At 37.1% G+C, this 23,618-nt stretch overlaps 1 protein-coding gene across 1 annotated transcript in view; it reads left to right on the top strand.

The window, feature by feature from the left end:
- The window catches only part of MYO16 (myosin XVI), a gene marked incomplete at its 5' end in the record, with an annotated part of 149,227 nt that overhangs the window by 100,282 nt on the left and 25,327 nt on the right, over nt 1-23,618 (top strand). Inside the window, 4 exon segments of the mRNA XM_010170386.2 lie at nt 2,473-2,566; nt 2,568-2,717; nt 4,563-4,870; nt 7,467-8,669. Of these exon segments, the coding sequence (XP_010168688.1) occupies nt 2,473-2,566; nt 2,568-2,717; nt 4,563-4,870; nt 7,467-8,669 (1,755 nt within the window).

The following is a 23,618-nucleotide window of genomic DNA, read 5'->3' as shown; positions in this document are numbered from 1 at the left end:
GTGGTGAAATGTACATCTTCTAGTGAAAACATGAACTACTCAGTTCATGAAAATGTGTGCTAAAGAAAAGACGAGTGTCTGTCTGCCAACCCTTCCTGACAAAACTGTTGAATGTTTCTTCAAACCATCTCAATTTTTATTAAAGTTCATAGTTCAGAGTAGCTGTACAGTCTCTAAATGCAACAGCTGGCTGTTCTGGATATCATTTTACTGGACCATCCTAGCAGGCTACTCTGCCTTGTTCATGCCTGCTAACAATCCTACCGAAGGATTGACCTCTGTATTTCCTTTTTTTAATCAACCTTAGTGGTGTTACTGAATATTTTTTTCATCAAGGTAAAAGTACACACATACACACACTTGTAAATATATTACTTTAAAATACAGGCTTTATTCCAAAGTCATCCAGGATGTGATGCTTAACTATTTGTCAAATACCCTGTCTGCTCTGCAGCAGATTAAGTTTAAAGAAAATATTGGAAATGAGGGAATAATTTTTGATTATTAATCTCTCTTGAATTTTTCATACTTGTGAGCACTGAGCTCTGATAATGTCCTATGCTGATGTTCATTACCTTTGCAACAACAACATACTGAATTCAGTCTCAGTAATGTGTGTATTCAATGTGAATACTCTCATAATGTTGTCAACAAGTATCTGTACTATTAATTGTCTTTTCAACTAAATTGGGTAAATGCATTAATGTTTCAGGTTTTGAAGAAGTCAGATTTTATAGGATGTAACAAAAGGTACTGGAAATGGCATAGCTGGCTTTGATTGCAAAATATAAGCCTTCAAAATTGTCCATTTTAAGTAATCTCAAAGTACCTGGACTTGAATGTTTCCAAGCCCAGTGAGTTTTGGGTAGGAGCAGTATTAGTATGTTAACATTAACCTTTCTTATATTTCATCAGTTGGGCACTGGGCATCTCTAAAAAATGTCTTATTTTAAATATCTAAACAAGGACATAGAAGAAGGTAGAAAATACTTTATATTGTCCTGCATTTTAGCTGTTTATTTTATTTAATAACATTTTAGATTCATAGAAGACTAATTGTGACTTTCTCTATTTACATTTTTCTTTTAGATTAATTCAGCTTGACTCTGTCATTTGATGTTGTTCTGCATTGTTCCTAAGACTGACACTTAATTACTTTGTTAAAAAGACCTAATACATTTACTCATTTTTTTACCTTCTAGTCTTAATATTAACATTTTTAGTATTTTCCCCCAAACTCAAACCAACACCTTAAACAGGTTATTGCCTGCTGACTTCACATATAAAAAACTTGCAGTGACAAGAATGAGAGTAACCATAATAAGCAATGATGAAGTTCAACCTATTTTTGATACGTGTAAGTTGTTGTACTGAAAATCAACAATATTTCAGGCAAGAGGTGAAAAATTACACATCTGGAAAGAATCAGGAACTTTAAAAACAAACAAACAAAACAAGCAAACAAACAAAAAACAAAACAACACCAAAACCACAAACAAAGCACTTTTGGTTAGCATATATCTTCCTTCTTAGCCAAAACATACACTCAGAGAATTCTAATACCACCCTGTTGCAAGTGGAGTGATTAACTTGGTGCCAAATTCATCATGGCCACAGAGGTCCCTGTACCTTTTGTTTCTGTTCAGCTGTGTACTTCTGAAAATTGAGGGGATTGGGTGGTATTTAGGTTGAGTGGAATTTATTTTAATGAATATACATACTTAGAAAAGTAGTACAGAAAGCTATTATAGGCCATACACCAAAATATTCTCCCAACATAAAGCTGACAAAGAGTGTGAAAAATAGGCCTAATAATAGATACATAAAGCTGATGCAATGCAGATGAAAATTTTAAACTGAAAAATGCAGACTTGATGTGACAGATACATTTGAGAAATTTGCATTAGATTAATCTAATTGTTTTTGCTGAAAGGAAATGTGCAACAAAAGGTCTTTAAATCTCATTAAAGAATCTTATGTTGGTCTTGATTTTTTTTAGGTAGAGCAAAAAATGTAAAGCATTTTTTTAAGTTGACCAAAAGCAAACGATCATTAAATTCCTACTGCATTCAATGAAACAATCATTAATTCAGGGTTTCATTTTGAAACAAATGAACTTTTGACCTTTGCAGTGTAAATGTATGCTTTCACAATGTGCAGCATACATCCAAGTTTACAGTTCTAATGTAATAAAAAATAGCATTCAGTGAAAGTAAACATTTTAAGTTGTGATAGCTCAAATTTATGAATGAATTTACTATTATCACTACTTTGTTTTAAGCACTGACAGTAGAAAACAGAAAGAGTTCCATTTTAATGTTATTCATATGCCATCACATTTCTTTAATTCTTTGTGTAAGACATTGACTGAACTTATTTGCTCATGTTTACAGGACAACACACAGTAATATTAAGTTATTCATTAATTAATTAGTTGTCTTTGGTCCATAATTTTTCCTTCTGTTATGGTAGTTGTAAGAGGTTTCCTAGCCCGCCAGCACTTGCTACAGAAGATGAGCATCAAACAGCAAGAGGTCACCTCAATCAAAAGCTTTTTGCAGAATGCCTGATATGGGATTAAAAACATATGATGCCCTGGTCATTCAAAACGCTTCTGACATTGCTCGAGAAAATGACCGGCTCCGCAATGAGATGAACACTGCTTACCATAGGGAAAAGTTAGAGGCTAGAAAGAGACCAGAAGAATGCCACAAAAGGTAAGATGAGAGAATATCTACTGTGAAGAATTAAAGCATTTCTTCAGTTTTAGTGATTTCCTTCCCTGCTTAGAAAGTCATAGAAATTACTGAGGAATTGCAAGAAGATTCTCAAGTATATACTCAGCCCAAATCAATGTTAGGCCCTATTTTTTTCTCTGTGTCAGGTAATTAAGTCTAGAAATTTAAGACGACCTCCAATATCCTATTCAGGGGACACTGGGCTTTATAGGAATTTATTCAAGCCTCTGAGGCATTTATTTTTTACAGATATAGTTTTTAATTCTGTGATCAATAGGTTGTAGTTGAACTTTCATCAAACCAAAGAAACAAAAGAAAAATTCCTCCAACTTAGACTTCCAACATTGTTAAATTTCCAGGATAATTAAAAACAGCTATAAAAGCATTAAAATGCGATAAAGTCCAGACTAAGAAATCCCGATTACACATTGAACTAGGTAGATTTATTGTGAGGAGAATTCTTTCCTCTTATTTAAAAATAGGCAAATGTTTTTTTGTTTAACGCCCATCAGAGTTTTCAGGAGTACCTATTTTACAAACCCAGTAAATGCTGGAGAGTCTTTCTCTAAGAACTGAGTCCCTGATCTCTTTTCTCTCAGACAGCTGAATGGGCAGAGATAGCATTTACAGTTAATAGGTATATTTCTATAACAGGAACGTGTCTATAGCTCGCTGGACGTATAAATGTTTATTTTTCCATAGGAACTTAATTTTTATCCAGAACAACTCCTTTTGCTTTCATTGCTTTTGTCAGTGACTTTTATTAAAGTGAAAATGGCAGTGCATCTGCTTAATTAGCTTCAAATATCCCAGTGATTACATATTGGAGGAAATGCCTTTGTAGGAAAGACTGTAATTAAACATTACAGTGAAAACAAATTATCCACTGAACACCATGCTTTCATCTTTAGCTATTTCATTTACTACATGGGCAGCTGGCTATATCCTGTGCATGAATTCCAGCTCTGCTGGTGATTTGCCATGCAGAAATACAATTTATAAAACAAATGCTTGAGGATTTGTTTGTAAAAGGAGGGTATAGACATCTTCTATCTAATACCTTACCACTCTAAGTTAAAATGTTGTCAACATTTTTATTTTTTCAGGGATAAAATGTTTGAAGAAATTTTGTTTAAAATCAATCTATTGAAAGCAGCTGATAAACATTTCTCAATACATATTGAAATAGCAAAAAAAAGAAAAAAAAAGGAATAAGTAAAAGTTCAAAACTGCTATTGAAATAACTGAACATAATGTCATAATTAATACTATTAAAATGATAACTAATAATGAAGCTTAAACAGGTAGATACGTAGATATCTGGGTGGAATTGCTTAAGCAGCCAATGTAGCTGGTAAAAAGGTCATCTATATTTTAAAGATTTGCATTATCTAAATAGAATTTATAGTTGTCTTTTTAGAAAATAATGATAAAGGCTCAGCTTTTGCTGCCTCAGTAACTTTCTATTAAAATGGATTTCCCAGAAATTATAATTCAGATTGAAAACCCAGCTTTTGATTGTGTGTAACAATCAAAGTGTGAACAATTCATTCAGTGAATGTCTGATCAACAGTATGAAACTGCTTAAAGAAGGCTGCATTTGTGTGAAAAGGGGCCAGTGTCCTGATTTATCATGAAACAGGAAATGGAAGAAAGCTAGCAGCTTGATCTGGATTTGTTTGTCAGAAGATTACTACACACATCCCCTCGACACAGCAGGGGAGTTGTGAGATTGTTTACCAAAAAGCTGTTGTTATGTTTGCATGAACAGGTTCATTGTTATCACTTGAATAATGCATCTGGGCCTCTTTTCTGTGTTTTCAGAGCTGAAGACAAGGGTGGGAAGGTCTCTGAGGACAGCTTTGCTGGCTGTCGAACGCCTAAGCACTTTCATTCCAGCTCCGTCCCTGTCCCCATGGCAGTGGACAGCTTGGTACATTCTGCGGCTGGGTCATCCATCAGATCCCCCTCCCTGCACTCTGTGTTCAGCATGGATGATAGCAATAGCCTGCCATCACCAAGGAAACAGCCTCCTCCCAAGCCAAAGAGGGACCCCAACACACGACTGAGCGCTTCGTACGAGGCTGTTAGTGCTTGCTTGTCGGCAGCTTCTAAGGAAGCCGCTAATGAAGGTTAGGCATAAAGGGAGAAACAGTCGCAAACATTACTCTAGGTTATTGATTTGTTCTTTTCACTTTGATCCTTTTAAACACAGCCAAGTGCCTTTGAAAAGTCCTGCTTCCCTGAAATATTTTAGTGGCAGTAAATAAAATTAGTCAATCTGTCATTTGTTTCCAAATCAGCAAATAATACTTGTGTTCTAATTGCCTAGTTTGTCAACAACCAAAATCTATCTACAGAATTCCCTCTAGAGACAAACGATCTGTCAACTTGAGCTACTCTACCCCACTGACCATTTTATTTCACCTTTTAAACTATGTGTTAGTATACCTTATATCACTGAAACAGAATGCTCGAACCTTAAATTTCACAAAGTTAAACATTATTCTCCTACTTTTTCTCTATGTTCACATGAATAACTTAATGCATTCAGTGGTTTATGTTTGTGCCATAACTTGCTTACACTGAATTATTTGTTCAGAAGGAAATTGCTATGAAAGTCCCAAAGTGTCTCAAGGCATTATAGTGCATACAGAATGATTTTGAGTTCAGTTGTTCTATTCTCCTTCAACCTTGAAGTGAATGAGTAGATGAAGGGGAGGAATGCATTCTGCTTTTCCTTGATAGGCCTGTCTCGTCATACTTTGTGTAAAAGATCCTCTAGGCTTATCAGGAAAGATCATAGCATCGTAGAATGTTTTGGGTTGGAAGGGACCTTAATGATCATCTAGTTCCAACCCCCCTGCCATCAGCAGGGACACCTTCCACTAGACCAGGTTGCTCAAAGCCCCATCCAACCTGGCCTTAAACACTTACAGGGAGTTCCAGGGAGGGGACATCCACGACTTCCTTGGGCAACCTGTTCCAGTGTCTGAAAGAATAAAGTAAAGAATTTACTTCCTCATAGTAAAGAATTTCTTCCTAATATCTAATCTAAACCTACCCTCTTTCAGTTTAGAGCCATGTCCCGTTGTTCTATCATTAACTGCCCTTATGAAAAGTCCCTCCCCAGCTTCCTTGTAGGCTCCCTTCAGGTACTGGAAGGCCACTATAAGGTCTCTTCAGAGTCTTCTCTTCTCCAGGCTGAACAGCCCCAACTCTCTCAGCCTGTCCTCATAGGAGAGGTACTCCAGCCCTTTAATCCTCATGTCCCTCCTCTGGGCTCACTCCAACAGTTCCATGTTCTTCTTATGTTAGAGGCTCCAGAGCTGAATACAGTACTCCAGATGCAGTCTCAGGAGAACAGAGTAGAGGGGGAGAATGATCTCCCTCAACCTGCTGGCAACACTTCTTTTTATGCAGCCTGACATATGGTTGGCCTTCTCAACTGCAAGCGTACATTGCCAGATCACACTAAACTTCTCATCAACCAACACCTCACCCCCAAGTCCTTTTTAGGACTCTCTCAGTCATTCTCTGTCCAGCCTGTATTTGCGCTTGGGATTGTCCCGACCCATGTGAAGGACCTTCCACTTGGCTTTGTTAAACTTCATGCATCCATCCTTCAGGCTGAGTTTTAAGCTATGCATAATCATTCTCTAGTCCTGCATACAATGGGTGGAAACCTTTGCAGTACCCTCATGCAAAATAATTACTGTTCTCATATCCAGTTCATTGGATGCAAGTCCATTTTTCTTAACCTCTTGTTTACTTATTCAAGCTCTGTGTGAGAATAGATGAATTGTGTCCAATATGCTTTTAAACTAGTATGGCTTAAGGAGCTCTGTAATGGTTTTGACTTTCTGTGCCCAGATCTGCAAGAGATGGTTGATTTATGAGAAAGATGTGGTCTTAACAATAATGCTTGTAAACACACACAGAATAACTTCAGAATTCTTCTTGTGTATGAAACCATAGAGCCAGTTTCCCTGCTGTATACTCATTTTCCAAGAATTAAGTCAGTTTCCTGATTCTTTGTCCAAAATCAGCTTTGATTTACACCATCTAATTTTGATCTTAAACGACCAATCACCTAGGTATCTAGTCTCTCCACCCCATACATGCCTGGAGGCTGTGAAAAGACATCTAGTTTAGTTAACTGTATACTCAGTGGGAGATGCCCTTAGGCTATGCGATTCCCTAACTTTATAAATTATTTCCACACCTGCAGTACAACAGAAGAAAAGATAAGCATAATATCTGCCTATAATTAGAGTTTTATAGATACTACATAGAAGAGTTACTTCAGCTACTGGCAATGGCATGTTTGCCAAAGTAGCATCATCCTGAAACTCCTAGTTAAAAGCATACCCCTCTCCCTTAGGCAAAAGGAATAAAAAGCATATATTTCCTTGTGTTACAGACCTTACAGTGAACACTTGGATTCAAAAGTTAATCTCCTCAAGTGTTAGTTCTTATCTTTTAGTGGCAGTAGAGACTACCAAAGCAGATTATATGCCCAAGTAGCAAAGGCTTGTGGTTTGGAAGGTGAAAGTTCTGCATTCCATTCCTTGAATTATTTATACTTTTGACTGAATCCCTGTGTTTGTGACTGCTGCTCATTGTAAAACTATATGGGCAACATTTGAAGACTTAAATACTAGACCTGTGTAAGAAAAAAAAATGATTTTACTCTGTTAGTAACACAGACCATTTTCGCTTTCCTAGTACTGACCCGTCCAAGACCACACAGTGATGACTATAGTACCATGAAAAAAATACCTCCCAGAAAACCAAAACGAAGTCCCAATACAAAACTTAGTGGCTCTTATGAAGAAATACCTGGCCAAAAGCCTGGGGATGTAAAACAGGCAACCACAGTATCTAAACCAGTTGGCTATGACACTGTGACTGCACAGAGAGCAGCTTCTGCTGATGGGCCACAACATGGCGTGTTGAGTCTCTATATGTCACAAGAAGAGGAGGAAAATGAGCCTGTCTATATTGAAATGGTAGGGAATGCAATGAAAAGCAGTTCTGCTGAAGCAGAAAGCCCAGAACAAGGAGAGTCTGTATATGAAGAAATGAAATATTTTCTACCAGAAGAAGGAAGCAATGGTAATGGAATAATTCCAGTAGTGACTGGATCTCCTCCCCAGTTGTTTGAAAGCAAAAGAAATATTAATATTGAAGATGGAACATTAGATGGAAACAGTCAAGCAGCTTTGATCTGTAAGGACTCCTGTGATATTCCAGCTCCTTTCCCTAATTTGCTCCCCCACAGGCCACCACTTCTTGTATTTCCTCCAACTCCTGTCACATGTTCACCTGCTTCTGATGAATCACCTCTAACACCACTAGAAGTCAAAAAGCTTCCTGTCTTGGAAACCAACCTAAAATACCCTGTGCAGTCAGAAGGCTCAAGTCCATTATCACCACAGTATTCCAAAAGCCAGAAAGGGGAGAATGAAAGACCAGCATCTCCAGGCTTGGTTGTGTTCAATGTTTCCAGCAAAGTGACTCCTCCTTCCACACCACCTCCTCCTCTCCCACCACCCCCTCCTCCTGTACCACCTCCTATTTCCTACCGGGCTTCCACACATTTTGCATTTCCTCCAGAGACTTGTACCAGTTTTCTGGTTAATACAGGGAAAACAGGTGTGAACTCAGATCTGTCAAAAGTACCTCAGAGACCAAATCCTGCTCAGCTTGGGTGTTCTTCTTCTGCATTCTCAAAACTGCCTTACTCCCCAAAAGTGGCAAGAGCAGATCACAGGAAATTGAACTCAAATTCATCATCTTCATTTCCATACAGCCCTACAAATTCAAGGTCATTGACCAGTCCCCTTGATGAGTTAACCAGCTTGTTCAACTCAGGACGGAGTGTTCTACGAAAATCTGCAGCAGGACGTAAGATCAGGGAGCCAGAAGGTAAGACATATCTCTGTGCTTCTGTATAGTGTATTTCTTCTGCACCAAAACTTTCTTACATTGGGAGTTGATAGAGTAGGTAAAAATACAAAACAAAACCTTTGTTTGATTTTTTTGTTAAAGAAAGATCTGTTCTAGTCGTAAGAAACACATATAGAAAATACATTGCACATAAAATTATAGATCTTCAGGTTTTCTTTGAGATGTCAACGTTTCTTTTACCAAAATATTTGTATTTATATTGATTATTTTTAACATTCCAGCACTCTCAGTAAAATAAACATGGATGTTACATCATGTGAATATGAGTTTATGGTATTAATGTACAGTAATATAAATATATGTCAAGGTGTCTGGTAGATAGCATGTACTTTAACTTGAAGACTTTCTTTTAAGGTTTCACTGTTTCATTTCCATGAAATTTTGAATTTGGTGATATAGCCATTATTATTGTCCTAAATAAGGCTGAGATAGAGAGTCACGCAGCAAACTATATTTATTTCCCTTATCTATCCTTTTGTTCTTACCTTTCCTGTCATTTACATACACTTAGGTACATACCCAGAGATTACTCGCTATCCTGACTTTCTGGCATATGGAGAATATCTTTTGTATCTAGTGCAAAAGCCAACGGTAAAAAGAAGTGAAGCTTACTGTTTTGCTAGAGGTTTTTGAGACCACAGTCCTCAGACACTATCACTTAACTATTTGCCTTGTCCAGATAGTAAAGGCTTTAATGTTGTTACTGGAACAAATCTGTGGATCTTATGAATACAGAAAATTCATCCTGAAGCTAACAGATTCAGTTAGCTTCTCTTTAAGGGTGAGATGCTTCTGACCTAACTGTGTCCATCTGAAAGCTCAATATGTAGGCAACAAATCCTTAGACTTTGAAGAGACAGTCATTTTGAGAGTTTAATTCCTCCCATATATCTTTCTCCATTGGGTATGTGGAAAGCTTAGATGATTAAACTAGTAGAGTTGTAACTTCTAAGTGATTAAAGCTCAAGTATATCTCAGTTCTACTTATTAGTTACAACACTCACTCCAGTCTTCACATTACTTTTCTGGTTTTAAAAAAAGTGTCCTGTTGAAAATAGTCAGTGTGCTGTATACAGAAACTTCTCTCTCCAGTAGTGTTTTCCAAATATAAAATTTAGTGCATTTAAAATTCAGAGTGAAAAAAACTCTAGATTGTTTTCTCTGCTTCTTCACTTCTGTCTCTCCAAACAGCTTGTCTTATTTAAGAGCTGTGTGCATTGTATTCAGAATGGGCAATATGAAGTCCTGTTTTTGAAATATAAAAGTAAACAGTAGAGAATGGGATAGATTATCTTCTTATTCATTGTCCATTTTCTTAAATATATACTGTTCCATTGATTTCAGTATCATATCATGATTTATGCAGCTATAATAAAACAGAAGCAGGTGTTTGTGCTTCCTCTGAGTATACGTATGCCTGTCTCTGTGCCACTCTGTCTCTCTGTCCCTAAGAACCTTGTCAGCCTTCAGCCAAAACCCCTTTCAACAAAATACAACAAGGAGATAAAGGTCTCAACACTAATTGACTTACTACAGGTTTCATGAAAGTTAGTGGCTAGGTGGAGACAAGAGACTTAACACTGGGAGAAAGGCTCCTACCACCTATCAGAGGAACTGTGGTGGACAGAACCCTTGTGAGTCCTCCAGACCCTGAAAAAGATTTAGCTGTATCTTGCATGTTCCTAGATGCCCAATTCAATCAGCCATGAGGTATGAACTGAGATTTTATCAGTTCTCAACCTCAAGAGAATGCCTTGTTTGTTGCACATGAATTGATGGCATTTGTATAGGAGATGTTGCAGTAGTTTCGCTTGCTTTGGAAAAATTACTTGATAACATTCAACACCTATAAATGTATGTAGAATTTGTTTTGTTTTGTTTATTTTGTATTTGACTTGTGGGTCTGGCTTTATTTTATGGATAATACATTTTTATCTGCTGGGAAGTAACTATTAAAGTCAACTCTCTGGATGTTTCTTCTCAAGGCTCTCTCAGTGTACCTGGTGAGGAAGCGTGTTAAGCCTCCTCCAACCAAGTAACAAAACTGACCTTTACCTTAAAAAATAGATGTTGCTTTGGGACGGATGATTTTTTTGCAAACTGAATTTTCAACTAAATATGACCAAGATAGAATTTAGTTTGGGTCTCCTGTGGGCTGAAGCTGGTGCATTAAGAGAGGCTACCATATAAAAACTCTAAATTTACCTTTCACATGGAAAATGTTGTACTTCTAAATATTTCATCAAGGCAGCACTAAGTATGAAAGATCAAAGTTCAAGAAAGATATACAATAAAAACCCTGAATCAATATTTTATGAGCTAGGAAGCTACAGTATAATACTAAGTGCGGTTACATGTGAATAGTTCAATGATGAGCAGATGGATTGAAAGTAACAAGCAAATACAGATGAATGTATGTGCATGTTTTTACAATTTACCTTTTGTAATGCACTTCATGTGTTTGGTTCATTTCTAGGGTAACTGCTGGAAAAAATATATTTTATTTAACCTGTGATGCAAAGTAATAAGACAGCAATCAGCAGAGTGGACTTTGTTATGTAGAACTAGAAGTTGTCCGTGTCTTACCTTCTGATTTTTTTATCACCTGTTACCTAATGCATAATAAGTTCCTGGAAGACTCCTCCATTTCTTCTTTTTTGTCATTTGTAGTATTATATTTATAGGAGATGATATGATAAAAAAATAAATAATAGAAATTCATTAAAATTGAAGACATACCCTAGAGCAGCACTCTGTAATGTGCAATTTCCTTTAATTCCATAAGTTATAACCTACCAAGAACCTTAACAAAAAACAAAAAGTAAAATTGTGGGCCATTTTGAAGTCAAGGAGAGTTAGCTATGGGAATCAATAAGCTTCTGTATGGGATCATCAGCCTTTGAGATAAAAGCCTCCTTGCCAATGAAAGTGCAATACAGACAGATCCCCCAACATGCCTCCCTCTTGCCTCGAGGAGTAATTTCAAGGCCTGAGAACACTGATTTCCTTTTGGCTCCTGACCTCTCAGTGAGAAATGATCATCCAGAATTACAATAGAATGAATTAGTGGTATTCTGATGGACTGTGGACTTATTGTGAACTGAACTGAGAGCATTCCTCTTTCACAGAGTCAACAAAAGAAAGAATCAGATGGCAACAATTTTAATTACCTGGTGACCTTGCCTGGCTATTTTTTTTTTTTTATATGACAGTAGCATCTACTGGTTCAAGCAATGATCACAATCATACAGTATGCAATTTCTTGAAAATAATAATAGGAAAAGTTTTCTGCTCTGCAGAGTTATACTTGAAATAAGCAAAAGTGTAACAGGTAAGAACTGAGATAAAGTTATTTCTCCAAGGCTGAAAAGAGTTGTCATTGAAGCTACAGCTGTCCACATAAAACAAGACTTAGAGCAGATGAGTGATAATACATGCACACAGACTTTTCTTCTATTCTCTATGATTTCTAGAAGTAGAAACTTTAGTTTGCAAGACAAATAGAAACTGAATGGTCGTGTGCAGAGACCCTACTCCGATATTTCTAGACAAGAACTTAGATTTGCAATTAGACTTCATGAAACCCAATTCAATGCCTTAGTCACAAAACTGCACTCTCTAGCAGAATGTACAAATATTTTTAACTATTAAACATATAAGACATTCCTTATGTAAGGAAGAGAGACAATTACACGTTTAAGCATTTCATGTTAAAAATTTGTGGAGCAAGGACAGAATTTTCTTTTCCTCAACATGGATGAATGATACTCATATTGGTATGTCGTGGTGTTATTTCTCTTGATTGGTACAGCTGATATTAGATTATTCCATACAAAGGGGAATCGTATCAGCTTCAGAACGAAAGATGGAAAAATTCCCAGCCCGTCATCCATGCTCAGATTGGCAGAGTATTCATATGGGTTCTAAAGGGAAAGGAGCAAAGGAAATAAGATTTTCCGTTAACCTGGGTGAATTTCCTTACCATCAGGCTATTGAGGTAAAGACTTAATGCCTTCTCTCCTTCCTGCATGTTGAGAAAAGATTAATATGGGTGCTTGACTTCTGTGTCTGACCAAAAGAAAATGTGCAAGTTTGCAACCCCAGATTTAGGTGCCTGTGAAACAAAATTAAGAAGAGCTTTCCTTCATGTAGGTCATCAATGTATAGGCTTCCAAGTTTTGTGAATTACTGTGTTTCAATACAAGTAGATCTGTATATGCAAGTGTATACATGCTTCATTGACCTATTCCATTCCAAAGTAGTTTAGTAACTTAAACAGTAACAACAGAAAAGACACACAAAGAGTAGATTGTTAACACAATATTGGTATTGTTCAAATGCTTGCCCAGTATCTTTGGCATCCATTAACTATATGAATCCCTTCTTTACCTGCTTCCTAAATGAGATATTTCCAAGGCAGGTAACTTCACATCTCAATGAATTATTCCACATTCTCCAGTCACTGGAAGTCACAGGAAGATAGTTACTACTGACAAATAATACAGATATTTAGACATACCTAGTTGGGGCTAAAGCTTACCAAATACTCTTTATTGAAATTGGCTCAAACTTGGAAAATAACAGGATTTAATGTGTATGTATGGGGAGTACTGTCATGTCAAAGGCATGTATCCCTTTGATAGCTAGTAAATAGTTTCCCTCTATCAGCAGATTAGAGTAAGCTATTGTGCCACTAATATCTCAACAGTGGATTGCAAATTAAATCCCTATTGGGGCTTCTGAGATGAAATCCCAGTCCCTTATCCTCTAAGCCACTCAGCTTTTCCTCTTAAGCAACTTAATAAAGATAATATTCACATCTGCATCTGATTATTCCTATATTACATTGCTACAATGTAATAGTTTTACTTTCTTTGTGGCAAAAGCTAACAACTTGTGAAACATGAGTAATACAGAAAGCTGTGTTGTCACCTTTTATCTTCTTTTACCTGTGAATGCTGGAGGAATGATTGCTGAGGCATTGGACTTCTATAACTTTTTTCAAGTAAAATTCTCAAAGCATTAAAACTTTAATGAATTAAGCTTCACAACACTTCTCAGAAAGAGATTAATATCTGTTTGTATAATTGCCTTAATTACCAGGGAGTGAGGGTGACTTTCTGTGACTAATCTTCAGATTAGATATCTAAACACAGGAGAGTCATCACTCTCTGATTCACTATGGACTACTTGCAGCTCTCAGTCTGAATCTCTTGCAGTAGGTACAGAAAAGTGGGAGAAAGCCAAAGCAGAGCTAGTAAGAGTTTAATGCCAGTTATAAAAAAGGCCCATACTTGGCTAACTGCAGATGCCCTGTGCAGAAAATTACAAAGGAGGAGACAGAATTGCTGGCAATATGGTTGCCATCCAGCTGATGCAGGGTGATTTTTCCGAGGAAGTAATTGTGGTTTGCATTACTGCAGCAAAAAAAGGGTCTACAAGAGTCTAGAGAAAGTACCCTTCATTCCTGTTTGCAGAATGTCTATGAAATTTTTTAGAGCCTGAAAGATACCACTTTAACCTGTAGTATTCAGATAATTTATCACAAAAGAGATCTGTTGTTTTAGGATAAACACAACATGCCAATAATATTTTTCTGTTTCAGAATCTCTGAATGCTAGTATATTTCACTACTGAAGAGTTTTTGGGGTTTCTATTATGATTTTTTTTTTTTTTTTCACTGTAGCATTCCTCATCCTGGTTAATTTTGCTGTTTCCTCTTACAGCCTAAAATAATATTATGTGTAATTTACTTTGATTTTCTGTTCTGACATGGAAAAGAGGCTTTGTGTGTGATTTCTATAAACAATTTTAAACTGAAGATTATTAGAAGAACAAATCAAGTCTCATTGATATTTCATGTGAAAAAAATGAATGGATATTGTCATAAACCTTTATATATTTATTTTCCATTTTAAATGCTTGCATCAAAAATAAAATCAAATCCTTAGCACTCCTGCACACATTTCCAAAGCCTATATCCAGTCAAATAGAGGTTGGAGGAGGCGGTGCAGTCCAAGGATCACACAGGAAATAATCACTGCATTTTTTACATTATTTTATACTGTAAGTATCCACAGCTGTCAGAAAAGGATCCTAGAAGAGATAGACCTCGGTCTGACCCAGTACAGGCTCTCTCATGTTCATACCTAGTTACTGCTTAACAGGAAGAAAGCTGAGGAGAAGTAACTGCACACATTTCTGTTCCTTTACATGGTCCATTTCTGAGAACTGACGACATTCCTTTTAAATTATTGATTCTTTTTCACTTCCGTTACATTGGGTTGGATTTACTTTGTGTCTCCTTCATCCTATCATGTCTGATACTGGAGCACAATAACCACACCGTACTGCTTCAGCTTAGTGCATTTCAAGCCCATAGATTTTAATAATATCCCACCTTTAATAGCGACTTTGATCATATAGGTAGACATTTACAGGATTATTATTTTCATAACAATGTATTTTCTTCACCATCTGATGCAACACCATTGTTCCAAATTCAGCAATGCTTCAGGAAGTTATCTCATTACTGACAGTGTTGTGGACTTCTTTAAATAGTAAACAGTCTTCAGTATTTTTTATTTGTAATCCAAGATGCAGAACCATAAAGGACTTTGTTTAAGAACAACTGCATCACTAATTGTAAACCAAAGATACATTACTGTAAGAAACTAGCTATATCTGAGAGAACAAGGAAATTGAACTGTAGAACACTTCTGTTCCTGATATCAACCAAAAATATGGCTATTTGGCAGTAAACACCATATCACTTGATTTTTCAGGTCTGTGGGTATTTGGGACATAGAGAAGAATTAAATTTGAACACACATTTTAGTGGAAGTCTCTAATTCAATTCTCAACTTGACTGAGAATGCTGTTCAGATACTTTTAGCTTACTTACATCCATCTCAGCATTAAATCATATTTTCCTAGAGCTTCAGTAGAGAACAATAATTCCATTTCACAGAAAATGTCAAGATTGTGACATTTATTTTTGGTTTGCCCTAAAACTAAAATCAAGCATTCTGAAATTCTGTACAGAAATATTCTTTCATGTCCAGTTTTTCAAAAAAGACTGTTTGGAAGGGGAGCATTGGAAGATTGGAAGTAGGAGTAGGATTTTGGGGCAATTGTCTTCTCCCTGGGACCACTAGTAAGTGGGAAAATGAAGCCTTGAAGTTCAGCACTTTTTTGGCTTGAGTTGTCACTCTATTTTAAAATTACAAACTTGAAAATGAATTTTATCCTTTGTGTGGTGCAACTTTTAAAAGAAAAAACATATGAAAAAAATAGTTCCACATTTTATTATTTCTTTTAGCTCTTTCCTTAAAGGCTGGTCGCAGTATTATGCTGACGTACTAGTAGTATGTAGTGACAGTTTTTAACCACAGGTTGGCTATGTTTGTGCACAGTATGGATGTTTATCACACTGCATATGTGATAGCCGTATGTTCTTGGTTTGAGGTTCATGGATGTGTCATTGACCATCACTGTATCCCTTCAAAGTGAACTTAAAAACAAGCTAAAGAAATATCTACATTCAATTTTTATTTTAGAAGCTCACTTTGAAAGCAAATTGTGAATGTTGTTCCAGAGGTTGTCCAGAATAGCTGTTCCTGTTTGATGGGCAGGATTACAGTACAGGTGATCCAAAAATATTCCTTGGACTGTCCCTCAGGATCTTCTCAAACAATTTATCTGCCCAATGAAGTCACTTATGCTAAGACTTCTGCATTGCAGTCTATGCCAGAGCTGATATGAGAGAGACCCTGAAAAATCTCTGTAGAAGTATTCTGTGAGAAAAGTAAGTAGAACTGATGTGATCCTGTTGGCAGTAGCAAATCCCTGTCTGTTTGTTTGTTTGGGGTTTTTTTTGTTTATTTTGACAATATTTGCAACTGTGTTTGAGGGGGAGGAAGGTGGAGACAGTGTCTCATCACATAATTCCTTCCAAACAGCAGCTAAAGCCCAGCAGTAATGGCTGTTCTGTTACTGAGATACCACACACAAACATAAACAAACTTAAATGTCTGTCTTCAAAAAGAGCTGTTGCGTCCACATTAGTTAGAAGAAAACAGTTTTAAAAAGGGAAGCTGTGTTTCTTACCAAATTGCCCCTTCCTTTTCCAGCACTCCAGCAGTTTATTAACCACACAAGCGCAAGAAATAGACTCTCTGGTCAGCCAATCAACACATCTTACAGTAAACAAAACTATTACAGAGTAAAATCATCTACTTTTTTCCGTATTCAACTTGAAAAGGTAGGGAACATGGGAACACCGAGGGAGGAAATGCTTTTCCTAAAGCGCAAAATTGTCCCAAGCAGAGCTACTCTCCTTTTGCCCTCTGTGGTTAGTAACATACCTCAGAAAGACCTGCAGAGATCAGTTCCTAGAGAAGATGGGGTGAATGAAATCTGAAGCATGTGCACTGCCTGGACTACAACACACTTGCTGCATTAAAAAGATGTTCCAAATTCTTGCTGAGATACTATCAAGCAGGAGAGATGGCAACCTGACCGGATATTCTTCATCCATTACGAGTATTTAAGGCGTTTTTTTCCTCCACTTGAGGAGTGGTATTCTTTATTCATGTTGGAAACAAGCCTAATTCAAATGATCCGGAGCCCTCCAGACAGGGAAAGAAGACACTTGTATTATCTATCTGCCTCACCAACTCTGAAAGTTTACTGACCCAGAGATGTCCCTAACATTACTTCTAGGAAGGAGGGAAAGGTTTGTAGCTTGTAATGATTGTTACTGAAATAAATGTCAAATAGGAGCACTATCTCCCCACCAGCACAAGTCTATCAGAGAAGAAAGCAGAAGAAACCTTTCTGTTCTAGGTGCATACTTTCCATAGTTGTGAAGTGATTTACAAAAAAGTGATTGAGCTGATGGTTCTTAAGGGCTGAACCAGACCTAGGAGTTCCTGCAGTCGCTTCAGCAACTTTCTTCTCACTACCAGCCTTAGCTTCTGAACTCTGGCTGGTTGGTGTCATACTAACACAATATTCTTCAGAGGAGCTCTGTACCTCCAGCAGGGTGAGTTATGTCACTTGATGTTCCTCATGGTCTGCATCTCCTCTCTTTGATTTCCAGTGTTCATATGGAGCTTCCACAAATGGAGCTTCCCAGAGCATAGAAGTGGTCTGTTTCTGTATTTACCAGCTCCTTTGAAGAATGCATCTTCTGGAGTGGCTTATAACACCATCTGATAGCTCCACTTATACAGCTCAGAGAGAAAGGGTGCTGGAAGTGACAGCACAAATTCACCACTGCCTATCCTAGGAGCATCATTGCAGGCGGAAATCCTAGACAGTTGCTGCTACAAGGACAGGCTTTGTGAGGTGAGATAAATCAACAAATAATTATTGCCTTTGACGGCAGCGGCAGCCAGCAGCGTAGCTATGAGGTTGAGACAGGGAGTACACACTAATAGGCTGGGGGAATCCTGTCTTGACAGTTTTCATCCTGCTCCATTTCTTTCAGCAAATAAGATGCATCTGTTTGCCTCCAGCTCTCAGCGGATAAAGTAAACAGTCATGCTACAGCAGGTCACGGTGTGTCTTCATGCGGGTAAACTGAACTAGTCTGAAGCAATATGCATTCATCCGGTGAAAGGACACCCAAGAAACATGTGTTGAGGTTAGCTAGCAAACACCACGGAGAAGGAATGTCTCAACAGTAAGTCAGAGCAAAACAGGAAAAGCCAAGTGCAATTGTCAAGATGCAACTAAACAGTGGCAAATACTTGAGCCAAAAGAAAAAGACCTGTTCTTATTTACCCTTCCTTTCCCTTTCCTTCCTCAAAAAAAAAAAATCTACATATTTTCTGCAGTCACCACCTTTTTCTTTTTTTTTCCCCTCACTTCAGAATGTCCAGTTACCACAGTAACTGTAACAAATATTCAAGATTCAGTGTATTCCAAACTCTCCCAAGAAAGAGGGAGAGCACAGATCAGGAATCCCTTCTGTCTGCAATGTCTTGTCTTTCCTATGCTGGTTAACTGGGGATCCATCAGTTGTCTCTTATTCACACGTAAACTGACAAGCTGCTTGATTTGAAATTTCCATTTTGCTGGATGCCAGCCACAGATTTCATGGAAATCAAGCTATTAATCTTTTAAACTCCATGGTAGCCCAGATACAAGGAGCTTCTCCTCCTGTATTACATTAATTTATCTGCCAGAATGTATGTGTTTTCCAGATTTCATAGTTGCTAATAAAGTGAGAAAAGCTGTGGATCTTGATAACTAAAACCACGTATTGATTACTCGTTACAGAAAGTCATGTTTTCTATGAATGAATGTGTGACATTGTCCTGGGATTTATTAGAGACATTGGATGTTAAGAAGGGGAACTATTTACCCCTTTTTTCATATATTTCTTTCCATAATTAAATGTTATAATATTTTTTTTGTAGTTTTTGTTCCCTTGTGGAAAAGCTGTTAAGCTTTTTTTGTAATATTTGTGGTTTGTGTTTTATGGGGTTGATGTTTTTGTTGACCAGGACAGAGGTTGTTTCTACTTGAGGACCTAGATATACCCTGCCTAGCTTGTGGCACTGAAATTCCTCAACTGGGAACTCAGCCTTAGCTCTCTGTTCAATTAATGAAAGAGAATGCATGCCTTGAAAGAATGGTTCAGGTACAAGTCAAATCAGATCAAGAGGGGTGTATGACTTCCATTTACACTAGAGCAAAACTAGGGAGAACCTGCTGTCCCCATACAGTCGGGATATAACTTTTAAATGTGGCTTCAGCAGAAATCGTAGAACAGTTTAGTGCCCCACTAGCCCCATCTGGTTTGAGATTGCTTTTCTTCCATATTTTTCCTTTTTTTCATGAGATGGACTTAATATTGACCACTAATTTCTGATTGTGGTAACTAATGCTGTCAAGGTGAAGGGCTATGTCTGTTTTATAAGTGAGCCAGTGCCAGGGAATGTCCAGGGTATGGCAGTGCAATCCCCTGTGCAGCCAAATTGGTAGAGCCATCTCTGGCATGGTTCTGGACCTGGCAGGCTGGCTCCCTCCCAGACAACTGTGGGCATGGTTCAGGAAATGGCACAGGCCAGGGACTATTCCCAGTAGACAACATGGATGCAGCCTCTCTACTGTGGAGGACAAGAAAATGTAATAGCATAGTGATGAGTCTCTTACCATTTGCCTCAGGGCCAAAGAACAGTTATGAGCACATTTGAATTACCAAGACAGACAAAGCAAGAAGGCCTGTCTATTTACCCTGTATTATGAATCCCTTGGTGCTTTGGCAGTGCTGCACAAAGCATCCAAGGTAAGCATGAATCTGATCCAAAACACACTGAAAGAAGTGGAGGCCTTCTGTTGCTATTAATGAGTTTTCAGTCAGACTGCAAATGAGCACGAAATGTTAAAAGGAGAAGTATTTGAAAAAAGAACATATGGGGACAGATATATGTTATGGATGTGCCTACTTTTAAAGAAAGAAGAGCAAAAAAAGGGCTTAACAGAAAAGAAAAATACCATCCAGCCAGGTGAGTTACTGCTGGGCTTTTAATAACGTACTATTTTTTCATGTCTTGCTGCACAAAGAGTCTATGGTGATTCCACCTAAATGCTGGTATCAGTCATTGATTTATATTTTGCTTTAGACTTTATTAAATAGGCTAAATATATAATTTCCTTATGAAAGTAATAGTTTCTCAGAATGTTTCAGTATTGCACTTTAATGTGTCATCTGAATAGAGCCTGTACTAGCCTATTTTCTAATTTGGTGATAACAGCATTAATTCAGCCTAAATGCTCCTTATGAAATAACTATGATGTTTGGGATCCTACATTTTATGTTTGAGAAAAAAGATCTTTATAATAGGATATTTGAAAGTCATAGCTCAATTAAAAGAGTTTGAGTTATTCTTTTGACAAAAAGTTATATCATGTAGACTTTCAGTGCATTGAGGTTTTTTTTAAGAGCGAGATAATGACTCAAAAACGACAATAAAAAGCAGATATATGAAATCATTTCCATGATTGCCACACTCTGACTTTTCTTTCCAAAATAAGTGAAATTTCAGTCCATTCTGTGCCTTATGACTTTGTCACGAGTTTTACACTCAGTCTCTTCCAGGAACACTGTGAATAACAAGCAAATGTGGATTCCGTGAGCTGCCTCTTTTGCATACCTTTCCTCTTACATTTTTCAAGCAACGTTGGTGTAATTAATTATGAGTTTATTGGAATACAGAGCTTGCTTGCAAGGAAATAATTGTTGCACTTTGATTTGTCATACTCTGATTAAAAGCACTGTACATGTGATTGCTTCCAGCTATTAACTATGGGGCAGTTGAGGGGCAAATTATGCCCCCAGTCCAAACATCTGTACATCTTTGTAGTCCATACATCCTGATTAACTTCAAGATTAGTCAGAGCAGAATTTGACTGAGTCAGTGATATCTTTTTGGCAAAGTCAGTTTACCAAAATAATAATCCAAATGCTGCTCACTGTTGCAAAGAGTCTGTAGGTTTTCACTTAAAGCTTGTATTCCTTTTATAATTATGAACTCCCACCATGCTCTTACAGCTGATACCTCTCTAGCTAGTCTTTCACAAGTAAGCATGGATGACTCTTCAAGTGACATTTATTACTAGCTGGAAACTGTTAAGATGCTGTTATTTAAAAAAAAAAAAAAAAAAAAAAGGAGTTGAAACCTGGTAAATCATCCATCCATCTGGTGAGAACAGCAGAGTGCAAGTCTAAACAAAAAGCTGACATTGAGTGTGTTGATGAGGATGTTCAACTGTAGGTACCACAGTTTTTTCTTTTCCTCTCTCCTAAAGTATTTCTGATTGTTTCAGAAAGTTAATAAGGTATGAGAGCAGCACATATTGTATCTGCAGGGATTCACAGCAGCAGTGGGAAGTTGACATTAATGTGGAGAAAAGTCCAAACTTTGTTATCAGGTAACTGAGAAAACATGAGGGTAAAGTGAATTTCAGACCAATATTTGATGGATAAAATTGGAATCAGTAGGAATTTTCTAAGTTTTTTAGTGTTAACAGAACATCCCTATATCTTTTACAATCACCCACAGCATTCCTAACTAAGATACGATGTGTGATGATGCACTGTGTGGAACAGAAATATTATTATAAAAATCAGGAGATACCTTGATTATGGTCAGGGATATTTTGGGTAATGGGGAGGCAGGACAGAGAGGGATAACCTTACACAGAAGGTAAAGTCAGGGCCTTTTGGCATGTTAAAGCTTGACCCATCTGGTGTGATCTCACGGCTGGCCCTTCCTGGAGCAGGGGTGCACAAGGGACCTCCTGAGGTTCCTTCCAGCCCAAATTTCCTATTGATCCTAAGTAAGTTTTGCAGTGCTGGGACAGTACACTGGTTACACCTGACTAAAACATCCTCTTGTTATCCTATTTATAGAAAAATTTTTCTTCAGAAACTCATCCATTTTGCACAAAGTCCAAAATAAATAAACAGCCCTTGTTTGCTAGGGATACACTCTGGCTTCTCCAGGAGACCTTTAGAAGTTAGCCAAAATACGCGGTTGCACTTTTTCCACAAACTCACGTGACTCTGCTCCAACAAGAAGCTGAAAATGCCTATATATAGAATATTAGTACAAGTACCTTTATATAATCCAGATTATTTTGAAACAAAATATAGGCTTTTTTCTCACCCTTAAGATTAATTAAATAAGGCACTATGAAGTATATTTTCTATATGTAGTCTTATATTTAGAAACTAAAGGTGTGTGTTTCTTATAATAACTGAATAGAGCAAATGGGTTAACAGCTCTCTATCTCAATAGTTGTCCCAAAGTATATGCTGCATATCTGTCCAGTACTTGTTTCTGCCAATTTAGGATGATATTTTAGCTCAACAGTAGCTATCTGCCATTCTTTGTAGTATTTCATCTTACAGCTATAAAGGAGAAGAGATAAACTTTTTTTTTTTTTTTTTCCAAGTGCCCTCCATGAATGCCATGGAAAGATATCAATGTACCTATGAAACAAAAGGCTTTTGCAAATAGGAGTGCAAGAAAAAGCCTTTCTACTTGCACATTCTCAAATGAATTGCATATGTCAGGCAAATCAATAAATCTTTCGGATATCAAGAAAAATAAGGATCCCAGCCACTTCCCCCGAGACTCTTTATGTAAAAGGTGGCACAATAATTATGTAGGTGGATTATGATCTATAGGCAAGTGCACTGACTATTAACATCTAAAAGTGACATTTCCTTTTCAGACAAATTTAATATGAGTTGCAAGGATGCATTTTGCAGTCAACTTGCTTGTACAAAAGCTAAATCAGGCATGCTTTTATAATTGTACTGTATGCATTTTCCAACTCAGACTCTGGTTCTACCACCTCTCCCAAGTCAGTTACTGTGGGTAGAGCTGGCCTCATTTTTTCAATGTACAGCACATTTGCTTAAATACACTGTTTATGAAACAGTGACACTGAAACACTCCAGTCAGGTCTGGCAAAAAATAATGATCAGGAAAGGAGAGCGAGGGAGGGAGCAAGAAAGAAAAAAAAAAAAAAAGAAAAGAAAATTGGAATATTTTATTCTGACAGCTTGGAAATGAACTTTTTGACTTTTCAAGACATCTTTTTATTTAAAAAGGAAATGTTAAGAAAGATTCAGAGTTAGATAACTGAAAGCTAAACAAAACTAAGGAAGTTCTTTTCAATGAAAGGAAAAATTTCAAGTTAACCAGAATGGATATATAGTTTTTGATTCATTAATTAATTTTTTAAATGTTGGTACTTTGTAAACCAGGTTGTTTGGGTTTGGTTTGTTTTTTTTTTTTTTCAGTTCAGACATAAAAATGAAAAATTGACCATGCAGTCAACATTAATCTTGAAAATCTGCAGTCAAATGACCTGTTGCTTGGT

Source organism: Antrostomus carolinensis, unplaced genomic scaffold (genome assembly GCF_000700745.2).
Source record: "Antrostomus carolinensis isolate BGI_N321 unplaced genomic scaffold, ASM70074v2 scaffold16956, whole genome shotgun sequence".
Classification (NCBI taxonomy): domain Eukaryota; kingdom Metazoa; phylum Chordata; class Aves; order Caprimulgiformes; family Caprimulgidae; genus Antrostomus; species Antrostomus carolinensis.
Note: the sequence above shows the minus strand (reverse complement) of the source record. Positions and strands in the feature narration are given on the sequence as shown.